The sequence below is a fragment of the Pseudorca crassidens genome, chromosome 9, assembly GCF_039906515.1.
Source record: "Pseudorca crassidens isolate mPseCra1 chromosome 9, mPseCra1.hap1, whole genome shotgun sequence".
Taxonomy (NCBI): Eukaryota; Metazoa; Chordata; class Mammalia; order Artiodactyla; family Delphinidae; genus Pseudorca; species Pseudorca crassidens.
The window spans coordinates 50334633-50348663 of NC_090304.1; the positions used below are offsets into that span (position 1 = coordinate 50334633).

General features: G+C 46.2%; 1 protein-coding gene across 6 annotated transcripts in view; it reads right to left on the reverse strand.

Annotated features, from left to right (window-relative positions):
• Nucleotides 1-10136, reverse strand: part of CLPB (ClpB family mitochondrial disaggregase) — a 169289-nt gene extending 159153 nt beyond the window's left edge. For all 6 annotated transcript variants that reach the window (XM_067750221.1, XM_067750218.1, XM_067750222.1 and 3 more), the window contains exons 1-2: nucleotides 9664-10136; nucleotides 6127-6178 (exon numbers count right to left, since the gene is read on the reverse strand). In XM_067750221.1, coding sequence (XP_067606322.1) covers nucleotides 6127-6178; nucleotides 9664-10066 — 455 coding nt within the window. In that variant the 5' untranslated portion in view covers nucleotides 10067-10136. The remainder of the gene's footprint in view (nucleotides 1-6126; nucleotides 6179-9663) is intronic.
• Nucleotides 10137-14031: the final 3895 nt, after the last annotated feature.

The window sequence follows — 14031 nt, forward strand, 5'->3', positions numbered from 1 at the left end:
AAAAAAAAAGGAGAAATAAAAAGGATATAATTCACATACCATAAAATCCATCCATTAAAAGTACACAACTCAATTGCTCTTAGTAGATTCAGAGTTGTGTGATCTTGACTACTAACCTCAGAACATTTTCATTAGCCCAGAAAGAAACTCTGGACCCACTAGCAGTCACTCCCTGTGCCCTCCCAACCCCAGCCTCTCCAGTCCTTGGCAATCACCAATCTACTTTGTCTCTATGGATTTGTCTGTTCTGGACATTTTATGTAAATTGAATCATATAATATGTGGTCTTTTGTGTCTGGCTTCTTTCACTTAGCATAATGCTTCCAAGGTCATGTTGTAGCATATACCTAGTAGTACTTCATTTCTTTGTACTGATAAATAATATTCCACTGTATGGCTATACTATATTTTTATTTATCCATTGATCAGTTAATAGACTTTGGAGTTGTTTCCCTCTTTAGGCTACTATGAATAATGCTGCTGTGAACGTTCATGTACAAGTACATTAATATACATGTTTTCATTTCTCTGCAGTACATACCTAGGAGTAGACTTGCTGGATCATAAGGTAACTCTATCTTTAATATTTTGAAGAATTGCCAACTGTTTTCCAAAGCAGTTACACCATTTCACATTCCCACCAGTAATATATGAGGATTCCAATTTCCCCACATTCTTACCAACACTTGCTATTATGTCTTTCTGATTACAGTCACCCTAATGGGTGAGAAGCAGTATCTCATTGTGGCTTTGATTAGCATCACCCTAATGCTAATGATGTTTGGCATCTTTTCACACGCTTATCAGTCATTTGAAAATCTTTTTCAGAAAAATGTCTATTCAGATCCTTTGTCCATTTTTAAATTGGGTTAACTTTTTTATTCTTGAGTTGTAAGAGTTCTTTACATATTCTGGATGCAAATCTCATATAATTTGCAAATATTTTCTCCTTTTCTGTGGGAGAGTCTTTTCACCTTCTTAAAAGTGTCCTTTGAACACAAATGTTTTTAATTTCCATGAAGTCCAATTTACCTAATTTTTTCTTTGGTTTCCTATGCTTTTGGTGCCATATCTAAGAAGGCTTTGCCTAGCCCACAGTCACAAAGATTTAATCCTATGTTTTCTTCTAAGAGTTTTATAGTTTTAGCTCTTACATTTAGGTCTATGATCCATTTTGAGTTAATTTTTGTGTATAGGTGAGGGAGGACTCCAACTGCATTTTTTTGCATGTGGATATCCAGTTGTCCCAGCACCATCTGTTGAAGAGACAAACTGTTCATCACTTTGAAGTACATAATTATAATTGCATAATTAGTCACCTGGCTCCCGGTTAGACTGTAAGTACCAAGAGGGCAGGAACTGTGCCAATCTTGTTCACCACTCTACCTCCAGCACTCAGTCCAACGCCTAGTTCCTAATAAGCAGTCATATATATTGGTTGAATTAAGTAATAATTCTATTATTAATAATGAACACTCAACAAGTCTGTAAGTTATAGGTACTATCATTTCCATGTTACTTAGTCTTACAGAAGTTAGGCAACTTGTGCCTTGTTTTGCTGGTTCTCGATTTTTGACTTAATGTGCTCCCTCTTCACCTGAGAAGAGGGTCAGTGTGCTCCTCCAGAGCGAGGACTGCTTCCCCTTCCTCATTTTGTTGCCACCAACACAAATTCAGCTCAGGGCTAGGCACAATGGACAGGCTGGACAGATGAGTGACTGAGGGACAAATGGACAATGCCCTCCATGACCAGGTCCCTTCCTATCTCCAGTCTCTCCTGGCCTCAGGCTGTGATCCAGCAACACCAAACAGTAATTTCCCCTCCTCACCACACACTCTAGGCTGTTTCTTGCCTCAGTGCTATCACTTACACTGTTCCCTTTGCCTGGAACGCCTTCTCCTTCTATTTGCTAAGCCCTCCTGACATTTTAAGACTCTAATCTTTTTCACTAGGAAATGTCTGAGAGGTGTCATTTCCTCTAGGACATCTTCTCTGGTCCCCCAGGTTGATTAGTGGTATATCCTGGCCTCCTGTCTCAGCACTGATCACACTGTGTTACCACAGTCTTCCCCAGACTCCTTCACTGAGGGCAGGAATCATGAGTGGTCAGATGTCCCCTGTGCCAAGTATGCAACCCAGCATATGACAGGTGCTCAGTAAAATTTTGTCAAATGAACAAATGAATCCTGGAGAGAAAGGGTAGGCAGTCTGCAGTCCAAGATTGACACCATCAGACTTCCTTCTTTTAAAAAGCGCTTGGGCGGATGGAAACAACTGAGTTAAGCACTCAGCAGAGGGCTTTCCTGGTGGCACAGTGGTTAAGAATCTGCCTGCCAATGCAGGGGACATGGGTTCAAGCCCTGGTCTGGGAAGATCCCACATGCCGCAGAGCAACTAAGCCTGTGCGCCACAACTACTGAGCCTGCGCTCTAGAGCCCGCGAGCCACAACTACTGAAGCCCGCGCGTCTACAGCCTGTGCTCCGCAACAAGAGAAGCCATCGCAATGAGAAGCCAGCGCACCGCAACAAAGAGCAGCCCCGCTCGCCGCAACCAGAGAAAAGCCTGCGCGCAGCAACAAAGACCCAACGCAGCCAAAAATAAAATAAATAAATTTAAAAAAAACTAACAGAAAAAGCACTCAGCAAAGGCCCAGCTCCCTGCCGGGAGAAGGGAAGTGGGTAGGGGTATAGTCTTTCACCCAAGTTTGTTCGAAAGGAAATGTGATCTCCACTGGGAGAACAGGAGGCCTCACTTCTGCCAGCCCCGACAGCTCCTCACATGGCTCAGCTCGAGGTTGGACAGATGTGCCTTCAGACTGCCCTGTGCCCTAGGTTTCGGGTGAGTGGATCCTGAGTCCAGAAGCCAGGCTTGGGCTTGGGCTAAGCCCAGAAGCAGGGCCACCTGCTCATGCTGCTGACAGGTGGGACAGGGGCCTCAGGACTGGGCTTCCACTCCTGAAGAGCGAGACCTGAACTTGCTAACAAGGTTTAAGTGCCTTGGGGGAGGAAGGAAACAGTTGCCACACAGGGAGAAAGGAGGAGAGGACAATGGGAAGAAAAAGGGACCCAGCCCTCCTCTGATATAGCCAATGGGAGTATGGAAATAAGACTCTGGATTGTCTACTTCAGGTTTGCTGAAAAGTCAGTAAAAAGCAGCTTTCCCCAACTTTCACTGTGCTGGAGAAGAGGATAAGACATGTGGGAAACCAGACCTTGTCCCTGCCCTGGGGAGGCACACAATCCAGTGGTTTAAGGTGAAGTCTAGCCCAAACCTTCTTAATATAAAAAAGAGTGTGGCGAGTGGCAGAACCTTCCCTGCCCCTTTGGCCAGGCAGGCCCATACCACAAACGATTAGCCAGCTCTACATAAAACAGGTCAACAGTGCCCACACTTCAGGTGGCTGTCCAGAGCTGTTGGCTTGCTGCGTGAGGATTCCTCATCTGTTCCTGATTTGGGCAGCATGGGAACCGCACTGGTTTTCCTGTTCATGGGCTGAGTGCCTCCTCAGTCCTGATGTTCAGCCCTGCTTCTCCCACCTGACCTCCAACCTCTCTTCTAGCAAAGGATTCCTCTCCTGCCATGGCTAACACGGCTCTTCCTAGATGACCCACGTACCTTCCCAGACCAGCAGGCACGTGTGGGGCAACGGGCAGATCACACTCAGCTGGGAGGAGTCAAGGAAGTCTTCACAAGGGCTGTAGGACTTGAGCTGACGCTGGGAGGCTTTAAGCAGAGGGTAATGAGCACTGTGTACAGAGAGCCATCTGTGTGGAGGGTCCACACCTAGAACCTAGGAACTGCAGATTCCAGAGTATCCTTAAAGAGGATGATGAAATTTCCCGCCTCTGAGCAGAAGAGCTTCAGATCACTGCCCTTCACTATCCAGAGCTCTCCCAAGGCTCTGGGGCCAGCGGAAGGTAGGGGGCCATCAAGGCAGAGACACACACAGCATAGAATCCAGAGAGGGCAAGAAGGAAAGGAGGGTAGAGGACAATATTATTACCAGGTCTGAGTTTTATTCCAAATACTGATTTAACCACACATCATACACATGGTGACCCAACCACGTATAAACTATAGTAAATATCTTTTAAAAATTGAGAATGGAATTCTATCCTGGTATCGGCAGGTCTGTTGGGCAGAACTAAAGGCCAGGACACACAGAGGAAGAAATTAGGGGTAGCGTTAAGCACCTGTGCAGAGTCTAGGGCGTAAAAAGGCTAAACAAGGACCTGCAGTAGGAATTCAAGAAAGCTTCCTTCTAGCAAGGGTGGTTGGGCTCTCCCCACTCCTACCTGTAGGTCTAGCTCTCTGAGTGGGAAGAACTGTGATTGGTAGGTTACATGTTTGTTTCCTTGAGACCAGGTGGTGGTAGAGGGGGGAGACTGTCAATTCTGAGGGGCACGGTCTGTGCCTTGCTCATCTCTGACCCCCTCACGAGGGGTGAAGGGAGATTCTGATTGAGTCATCATGACCAAGAGAGATAGGACAAGAGGAGGCAGGAGAAAGGCAGGTTAGAGACTGGTGACACACAGGAAAGTCCCTACAGACCCTATCCACACAGGCAAGCATGAATGTTGTGAATCACACACACAACGTAAATTCAATCACTTCCTGTAATTTTGTGGCAGGGGTTTACCTGCTAATGAGAAAAATGTGTATTTGAAAGAGCTAAATCAATCAACCCTTGGGGGCTCAATGGAACAGGGTAAACTCAGCCTCCCCTAGGTGATGGAAAGGTGGATTCACAGCACTGCTGCTCTGTAAATGCACTGCCTATACTGGCTCGCCAGAGGAAAGCAGCAGTTACCTCAGCAGTCATCAACAGGTGATTAAAGGGTCAGCAAAAGCCTTAAAGCACGGGGCACAGCCACTTTCCACCCCCTCATGCCATCGTACTGCAGCAGAAGGAAATGAGGCTCATCTGTTTCTGGCCACGCACTGCCTGGAGTTATGAATGGCTCTTATAACAAGAAACTGACATCTGTGCTTGGTTTTAAAGATGCATCATCGCATGTTTATTAAACTATTGCTCCATAATATTTATTTGGCTACGAAACAACTCCCAGCCCATACTTCCAAAAGTGGTTTATTAAAAACTAAGCCTTGAACATTAATACTCAAAAGCACCCTTGAGAATCAATAATAATGCTGCAGATAAAATGCAAGGGAATCAAAGCAGTAAGTCTTGATGGGGGCTGTGACTGCCTTTCAACACTCTCTTGTATGTTCAGGCAACTGGAGTGAGGGAGCGCACCAACGGGTGTGCAGCGCTGGGCGCAGTGACAGCCTCTCCAAACACCTGACTTCCTGTTTAAAATATGGATATAGTGGTAGGGAAGGGAGGATGTCCTATGGCCACCTAGCTCTATACAAAAGGCAAAAAATGGTCAAAGTTAGGCCTAATGCGGGCCACTAGTTTCACCAAGAATGAAGCCTCTGCCCCTGAATAACAGCCCCATACTGATGCCCTATGTCTGAGCATCCATCCAAGACACAGACTCTGCCCTGCCCTGGGCACCAGGCGGAGGCCCGAGTGAAGTCCTGTCCCTGAGCAAGAACAAGTCTCAGATCTAACTGACCAGTGGTCACTAGGGGAACAGCTGAGCCAGGGAGGCTAGAAATGCAGTCAGCCCCTGGGCAGGAGCCCAGCATGTGCACCCAGCCCTGCAGGCAGGCTGCTCTGGCAGAAAGGTCTCTTCCAGCTCCCTCTCAAATCTCCAAGCCTCTCCACTGGTGCCCACCTGCACCCCATCCAGGCAACAAGCAATTACAAGTGACCGATCCCACAGAGAAACAAGAACAAACTGGAAGATTCACTGAAGAACCTACAGGATGCAGAGGAACTCCAAACCACATCCTTCAAAGAACAGAACAGCCAAAGGATCCGGGGATGTTTGGGGCCAGAAAGAAGACACAGGGACTGATTCTCTACCTTAAAATATCTAAGGGTTGACCTGGGCCAAAGGAGCCCAAGTGACTCGGTGACTACAAGGAAGTCACAGCGTTCAGTTCCCAGCTCACTGTGAGGATTTCCTCCAAGGCAGAGCCACCGCCAGAGCAAGGGGCCCATCCCGCTCAGCCCTCCTGCACGGGAGAGCAAGGCCTGGGGTATGACACTCACCTGTTGACTTCTTGGACATTGTTGGCTCGAACAGCTTCCACCAGGGCTGCATCTGAAGAGAGAGGGGGCACTGGTCAAATCCCTGGCCAGGACCTACCCCTCAGGGCTGCTTGGAGGGCCCAGTAAGACAGTGGAAATGGAGGCACTTCAGAAACATGGGCTTTAGCAAGTGAAAGGGCGCCAAGATATACAAAGAGAAAGCTAGTCATCCCCTGCCTACGTGGTAGCCTCTGTTAACAACTTGTCTTCCACATCTTTCTATTAGAGCCCAAACGCTTCACTCTCATCACAAAGGTGATCCAAATAACGTGTTAGTACCACGTGTGGCCTACAGTAAACACTCAGTGTGTGAACTCCTTCACTCTTCATTAGCTATAAAGCTCTGCAGGTTTATGTGATTATCATTGTTGTTATTAACCATCCCCCTACCTTGCCCCACTTTCTCCCCCCACTTCAGTTTCTCAGCCTAGTCTTGAATCTTGATGTCACAGGTCACAAGCCCAGCAAGAGGGACAGGATAGGGAGGAGCAGGCAGGGATGTGGACCCCTCTGAGAGTGGAGACAGCCTCAACCAGGAGGCCAGGCTCCAATACACTCTGCCCGCTATTCACCTTGTGCTATGGCAGCCCCTCTCCCTCTCAACCCCAGCTTCCCTGACTATAAAGCAGAGACAATAATCCCTGCCCTGATGGCCTCACAAGGATGCTAAAGAAATGAAATAATGGCTGAAAAATCTGCAAACACCCAAATGCCAAGTCCAACAAAGGGAGATCCAAAGCAGAGGGTTCCAATCAATCCTTTAGGAATCACCAGGCCTAGCAGAAAGGCAATGTTAAGTCTGGCCTGGCCTGGGCAGCCTGTAGGCTGTTGGCACCACCTTGTGGCCATAGGAAAAGCTGCCTGGCTCGAAAATACTCAAAAGTCAGCAGAAGCACAATTCTTTCCTGGGCCGGTGCAACACTTTGAGCCCAGTTGGTCCTGAGCTCCACTGATGGGCACTGGACAGACTCATACCCATCCCTGCCTCAAGGAGCTCTCAGTCCAGCCAAGAGAGTCACCCAGTAAAACATGAGAGGAAGCACTGGAGCCGGGTGGAAGTAGCAGACTCGGGCTCCAGTCCTACCTCTGCCACTTACTTTCTGTATGAGCTGGCTAACTTACCTAACCTCCGGAGCCTCAGTTTCCTCATGTGTACAAAATCCACCTTATCATGCATATGCAAACCAGTCCTGTGGTTCAGACCTATGCATATGCCTCCACCTCACCTCCTGGCCTAGACTGCAGGGCCAGGTCTTCCTTGGTTACCTTCCCCAGTTGTTCTTCCAACACACACCCAGGCATGCTTGGGCAGCCCCTAGCTAGAAGGGAAACAAGCCTTCCTCAGATATTGCTGTATCCACTCTCCCCTCAGTCTTCAAAAAGAAGTGGCCTCTGCAAGGTCACAGAGGGAGTGAGGAATGAGCTGAGATTAGAACCAGGGCCTCCTGGCTCCTAAAGGGCAGTAATGACTGTGCTGCACTGAGGGTCTCAGCTTACAACTCAAAGTAAGGAGACAGGGTAACTGGCAGGTCAGAAAGGTTGAACTGGTCATGGTTTTGGTCATTATCTATTTTGGTGAACAGACCCTAGTCTCTTTGCTAGGGTTCATATGCCACAAAGTCCAATCTGGAGCCTCCCAAAAGCTCTAAGGCAAGACCTTGGACACCTTCCCCCAATCCTTCTAAACATACTGGCCTCGGAACATTCCCTGCTCATCAACTTTCCATTGCCTACAGGAGAATTCCAACCTTTCCAAACCCTTGTGCCTGATATCCAGACCCCACTCCATCTGCTCTCACCTCATTCCAAAGACCCCCTGTCCTCTAACCAGGCTGGACATTCTGCTAGCCTCTATACATGCCACGCTGACCTGCGACTACTTTATCTCTGTTCCCGGAAACCTCTGCGTAGAATACAAACCATCTCAAGGTACATTTACTAAGTACCTATACTAAATACCAGAGACTATGGTGGACAAACAACGTGAAAGTATTAGGGAAAGGAGCTGGCATCAACCTGAAAATATCAAGATGCACTTGCTGCTCTCATGGAACTCACAATATTCACTCTCCTTTTCATCTTTGCCTTATCCTTCGGAACTCAAGTTCAAATTCCCCATCCTCCAGGAAGGTCTCCAATCATTCAGGAAGGCTTTCCCGACCCTGCTGGCCTTCTGATCCCCCAACAACACACTATCAAACCACTCACCAGACCTACAGGTCTAACTGCCTGCACTGTCCCCTTAACTGGCATTGTGTTAAGTTAGGAGTTCTACATTGAGCTCCAAAGTAGGCACACACAGAGTATAAAAATATTGGAAGTAATAGAATCATAAAAATATAATTTAATTTTTAATATTATAAAAATATTGGAAGTAATAGAATCATAGCATGCCCAAGCTAGAAGAGCCCTTAGGGGTTCTATTTCAACACCCTCATTTTGTAGATGAGAAAACAGAGGACCACTGAGGAGGAACAAAACTCCAAAGTCACAATGGGAGTTAGAGGCAGAACCAAAACAAGATCCCAGGTGTCCTTACTCCCCATCCAAGGCCCTTCCTTTATAGCTGGTCACATCTGTTGAATAAACAAATGAATGTCACGGGAGTCCCTCCTCTTGGTCCAAAATCTCAGAGCTTGGGATGCATGGAATCTAGGAACACCATGCCTTAGTCTTCTCTCTTGAGGAAAAGCTGAGAACCTGAGTAGCTGGACTCACGTAGGCCAGAAGTCTAGCTCTCTGCCTGCTCTCCCAGTCCCTGCTCGGCTCCATGCACCCAGGGGGGATGCCAACCTTGGTCAGCCAGCCCCCATGGTTGCTCTGGGGCTCTACAGAGCCACTTCCTTGTCTTCCTTCTCCTGCCAACTGCCCCACATAGCAAGATCACCTCACGCCTGAGACCAGGCACAGCAAAACCTTAGGAGTCTCCCTGATGGATACACCCACGCTGCTGAACTCCAAGAGGAGTCAAAATAACAGCACTGTAAGCGTACTGAGAAGTCATCCTTCACTGTATAAATGGGGAAACTGAAGCTAGAGAGCAGCAAGGGGCGAGCAGGGCCAAAGCTGGCATTGAAACCAAGTCTCCTCTTCCTTTCTCAGGCCACCTTAGGGAGGGCAACTTCTCTAAACCATCTAATGGTTGCCCTTAAAACACACGCGGTTCCTTGGAGACCTCTGAAAAGAGGAATTGAACCAGGCGATACGGTAGAGAAAATGCTCCCATCGTACAGATGGACAAAGTGATGCTCAAAGAAGGGAGGCTGACCTGTAATAACTGTATTATTATACAATAATAGTTGTACAATTTGGGAAATTATACAACGCAGAGACACTGAACTCTTCGGCCTGCTCTATGACCTGATGATGTCTAGGTCCTACAAGGACTGAGGCTCCGGTGGTCTAAATCTATATGCAACTCCCACCCTCCAAAGATACGCAGTCAGGACACTCCTCCGGCCTCTCACTTCCACAAACCCATACTGTCCCGATAATCACCCTTGTTGGACGGGCTCTTGCTGTAACAGTGTACCACCAGCACCGTTGCCAGCGCCCACACGCCCATTCCGGCCCTGTTGAGGGCCCCGTTCCAGCTGTCCTGTCCAGGCAGAGTGTCTTCGGGGCTAGGAATGCGTCCCCACGTGGCGGCTGCGAGGCAGGGGGTCTCGGTACCTCCCCTCTGGCGCCCCCCAGTGGCTGTCCCTTCTCTTGTGAGTAAGGCCGGCGATGTTCCAGGGCGCCCCCCGATGGCTGCCCTCAGCCGCTGAGGCTCCCCGCGTCCCCCGGTGGTCACACTCCGGTCGGTGGCACTCCCACGGCTCCGGAGCGATGGGGACCTAAGCAGCTGGAGGAGCAGCCGCGGCGCCGGCGCTGTTCTCCTCAACACCAGGGACCCCAGCATCGTGACAGCTGCTTCGATAACCCCCTGGTGCCGGCCCCTGTACTGGCCACGTCCAACATGGCTGCCGCGGCGCGTTCGAAGACGCCGCGTAGTGGAATTACGCACTACTTCACGGGAGTGGTAGTCCACAGTCCTAGATCTTGACGCAGCGGAGGAAAAAATAAACTACACTTCCCAGAAGGCTCTGGAACTTGCGCCAGAATGACTGCCGGCTTACGGGAGCCCGAGGCATGTTGGGAAATGGAGATAGGGCGGGGGGGCGTGGCAAGGAGGGAAACAACCAAGTAGGGGCGCAGCGATCGAGAGTTAAGGTTGAAAAAAAAAAAGTAATTTCTAACGATTGTAAATTAAACAGGAATCTTCAGTGAAGGCCAATTATGAAACTTATGTTTATTTCTTTTAGCCTATATCTCTTTTTAGCCTGGGACTGCTTTTCAAAAAGATATCTAGGTAACTGGTGCACCTGAAATAGAAATTCCTTTTCTTTTCCTACACAGGCTTCCTTTCGGTTGAAAAGCTGACGCCTAATCTTGCTTGTCTTATTTTCAAAGGGCTTTCACATGGGCTATCTCATCTTATCCTCATGGTAGCTGCATGTGGGAACCTGGGCAAGGACTATAATTCCCGTATACAGGGAAGGAAATTTAGGCTCAAAAGTGAAATGATTTGTCAATAAATCAATAAATAAAGCTCAAGTCTTCTGACTCCAAGCCCATCCTCTCCATTAACACCTGCACCCCCAACCTGCCCTCTCTTCTCCAGAGTGAACCCACAGGTAGGCAAAGGAGGAAGCTCTTCTTTATGCCAGTTCCAGCTCCTGCTCCTGCACTTACTTCACAGTATCAGAGCCTTCCCGGGTGACTCTATTTAAATTAATAATCTTCCTTCCCCTGTCTTTCTTATCCTGCCTACTTTTTCTTCATAGCACTTACCACCTGACATACTAAATACTTATTTGTTTATTGTCTTTCTCCAGTAGACATGAGACCTACGACACAAGGACTTTATTATTTTTTTCACTTTCACACATCACTAGCACCCAGAACAATATCTGGAACAAAAAGAGGTACTCAATAAATATTTGTTCAGTGAATGGCTTACTCTCACTTTATTAGTGTGGGGGAATGACTATGAGCTTTAGAGTCCAGGCAGACCTGGATTTCAATTATGACTCTTGTATTTACTACATGTGTGACTTTGGGCAAATTTATTTGCCTCTCTGATATTTAATTTCCTCATTTTTATCAAAGATAATAATACCTACCTTCAAGACAATCAGTTGTATTAAATGAGATAATATGTAGACCACCACCATTCCTGGCTCACAGTAGGTCTTCAAGAAATGGCAGCTCTTGTATTGCCTGCACTAGGGGTTTATTGGATTCCCTACTCTAAACTTCTTGTGGGCAGAGATGGGGTTTCTCATCTCCCCATCCCTTAGCAAAGGCACTCAGCAAATAGCTGTTGAATGAATGAATGAATGTTTTAAAAGTACAATAGTCAAAGCATTTTGACCTCCCTATTTTAAGAGATTCCCAGGATATCCTGTCTTTTTAGCCACTCTATTCACTATAGCAGCTTCACCCTCCCTGTTTTCTTAGAGGACTTCTGACTCCCAACTAGGGTTGGTCACAGCAGGAAGGGCGGTCTCTGAGCTCCCATTACCAGGTGGGTCACAAGATGGAGAGCATCTGAGTGTGCAGAATTCAACCCCCCTGCTGCAGACACTTTCCAGGGCCCTTCAGTATACTTAGAACTGCATAACTTTCCAAGCACATATCCATTGATTCTCTCATTTGATTTTCACAAATAACATCTATGAAGGGAAAAAGGCAGTGTTGAATAACTATCAGCATTTGGTAGGGAGTACTGAGAGTGTTAAATGATCAATGTTTGGCTGAGTGAGAAGTAGTGAGGGAGCATGGGGGAATCACCCATTAGAATCAGCCAGGACTCAGTGAATTCTAGATCTTCCAATAACCAATTCAAACCCCCCTAGGTCTCATTGATAACATTTTAAAAGATCTTCAATTCAGGAAGACTTCCTTTTGGTCTGCTCAGAAAGCAAGGATTTATATCAGGTTCTAGTTACCCTACCTGGGCCCTGAGCTTCTAGCTCTTGGGTTGGGGCACAGAGGACTCCAGTTTCATTTAATTTGTAATTAGGTTAGTAGAGATATTGGAGTGGGGTTTAGGAGGAGGCGGAAAGTGAAGGATCAATGCAGTTGCTGGGGTCATCTACTGATGGAGTAGAGTTGGAGACCATTCTATAGGTTTCTAAAGAAAAAACTTTTCCTGAAAAACAACAACACACACACTCATTTTTAAACAAATAATTAAATATATGGTTGATAATGAAAGCTGGATTTTTCACTGTTAGAGAAAGAAGTTATAAGTAAGGAAAGAGAGAAAGCTAAAATGAACCTTGTGGCATTGGATTGGAATTAGGGGTATCAGTATAAACTCATGCTTTTAAAATATATACAAAATAAAATAAAACAAAATATATACAGATAGGGAATTCCCTGGCGGTCCAGTGGTTAGGACTCTGCGTTTTCACTGCTGAGAGTGCAGGTTCAATCCCTGGTCAGGGAACTAAGATTCTGCTAGCTGCATGGCTCGGCCAAAAATAAAAAATAAATAAATAAATAGATAAAATATATACAGATACATCAATACAGAAATATAGATATGTAAGTATGTATGGTTTAGTATAGCCCATATATTCCCTCTCTGTGTCTCCTGAGAAGGTCTAGAAGCAATGACACCTTAAACACTGAATACACCATATCACCCAGATCTAAACACTATCCTCCAATAAAAGGAACCAGTTCTCTTTGGAGAAATGGTTATTTTCAGAACTGAGGTAGGGAAAATACAAGATGACCCAGGACTATCTTGTGGGCCAGAAAGTAAGGAAAGAAAAACCAGATACAGGCTTGTCAAAAGAACACAGGAGTCAATGTGAAGGTCCACCCAGGTAATATCTCTTTTGATAAATCAATGTCAAATGATAAGTAATATAATCACAGGAGTGATAGTTTATCATATTCATAGGTTCTTCTTTCTCTCAATGTGTGCACAAGGCCTGTACACCCAGAGGTGGGAATCTTAGAGGTCACCTTAGAATTCTGACTACTGTGGTACTCTTCAAAAGTGTCAAGGTCATGGGACTTCCCTGGTGATCTAGTGGTTAAGACTCTGTGCTTCCACTGCAGGGGGCACGAGTTAGATCCCTGGTTGGGGAACTAAGATCCCACATGCCACACGGCACAGCCAAAAAAAAAAAAAAAAGTCAAGGTCACGAAAGATAAGGAAAGACTGAGGAGCTGCTACAGACTGGAAGAGATGAAAGGAAATGAAAACTAAATACCTTGTGTGATCATGGATAGGATCTGGGGACAAAAAAAGGACATTAGTGGGAATACTGGTGAATTTCAAGTAAATTCTATAGTTAGTAATATTGTACAAATGTTGATTTCCTGTTCTTGATCACTATACTGTGGTTATTTAAGATGTCAACATTGAGAAAGTGAGGTGGGGGATATAAAGAAGCTCTTTGTACTATTTTTGCAACCTTTCTGTAAGTCTAAAATTAATTCAAAATAAAATGTTTTTAAGGGAAATGTACTTTAGTCTATTTTCTCCCTCAAATCAGTTGGTAGTTGGGATAGGCAGGGGAAATAAAGAAGAAACTGACATGTATTAAGGGTCTGCTATTCATTTATTAGTCCTTTCAACAAAGTATTTGTTGAGCACCTAATATATGCTGGATACCATGTTAAGTGATTTACTAGAGTCAACTCCTTGAGGATAGGGTCCATGTCTTACTCATTTATGTATCCCAAGCACTTTGCACAGTGGCTGGCACAGAGAAGGCATGTATGTTCTTATTTAATTCTGACAATAACTATGAGGTAGGATTTTGCCCCCATTTTTCAGATGGAGAAACAGGTTCAGTGACT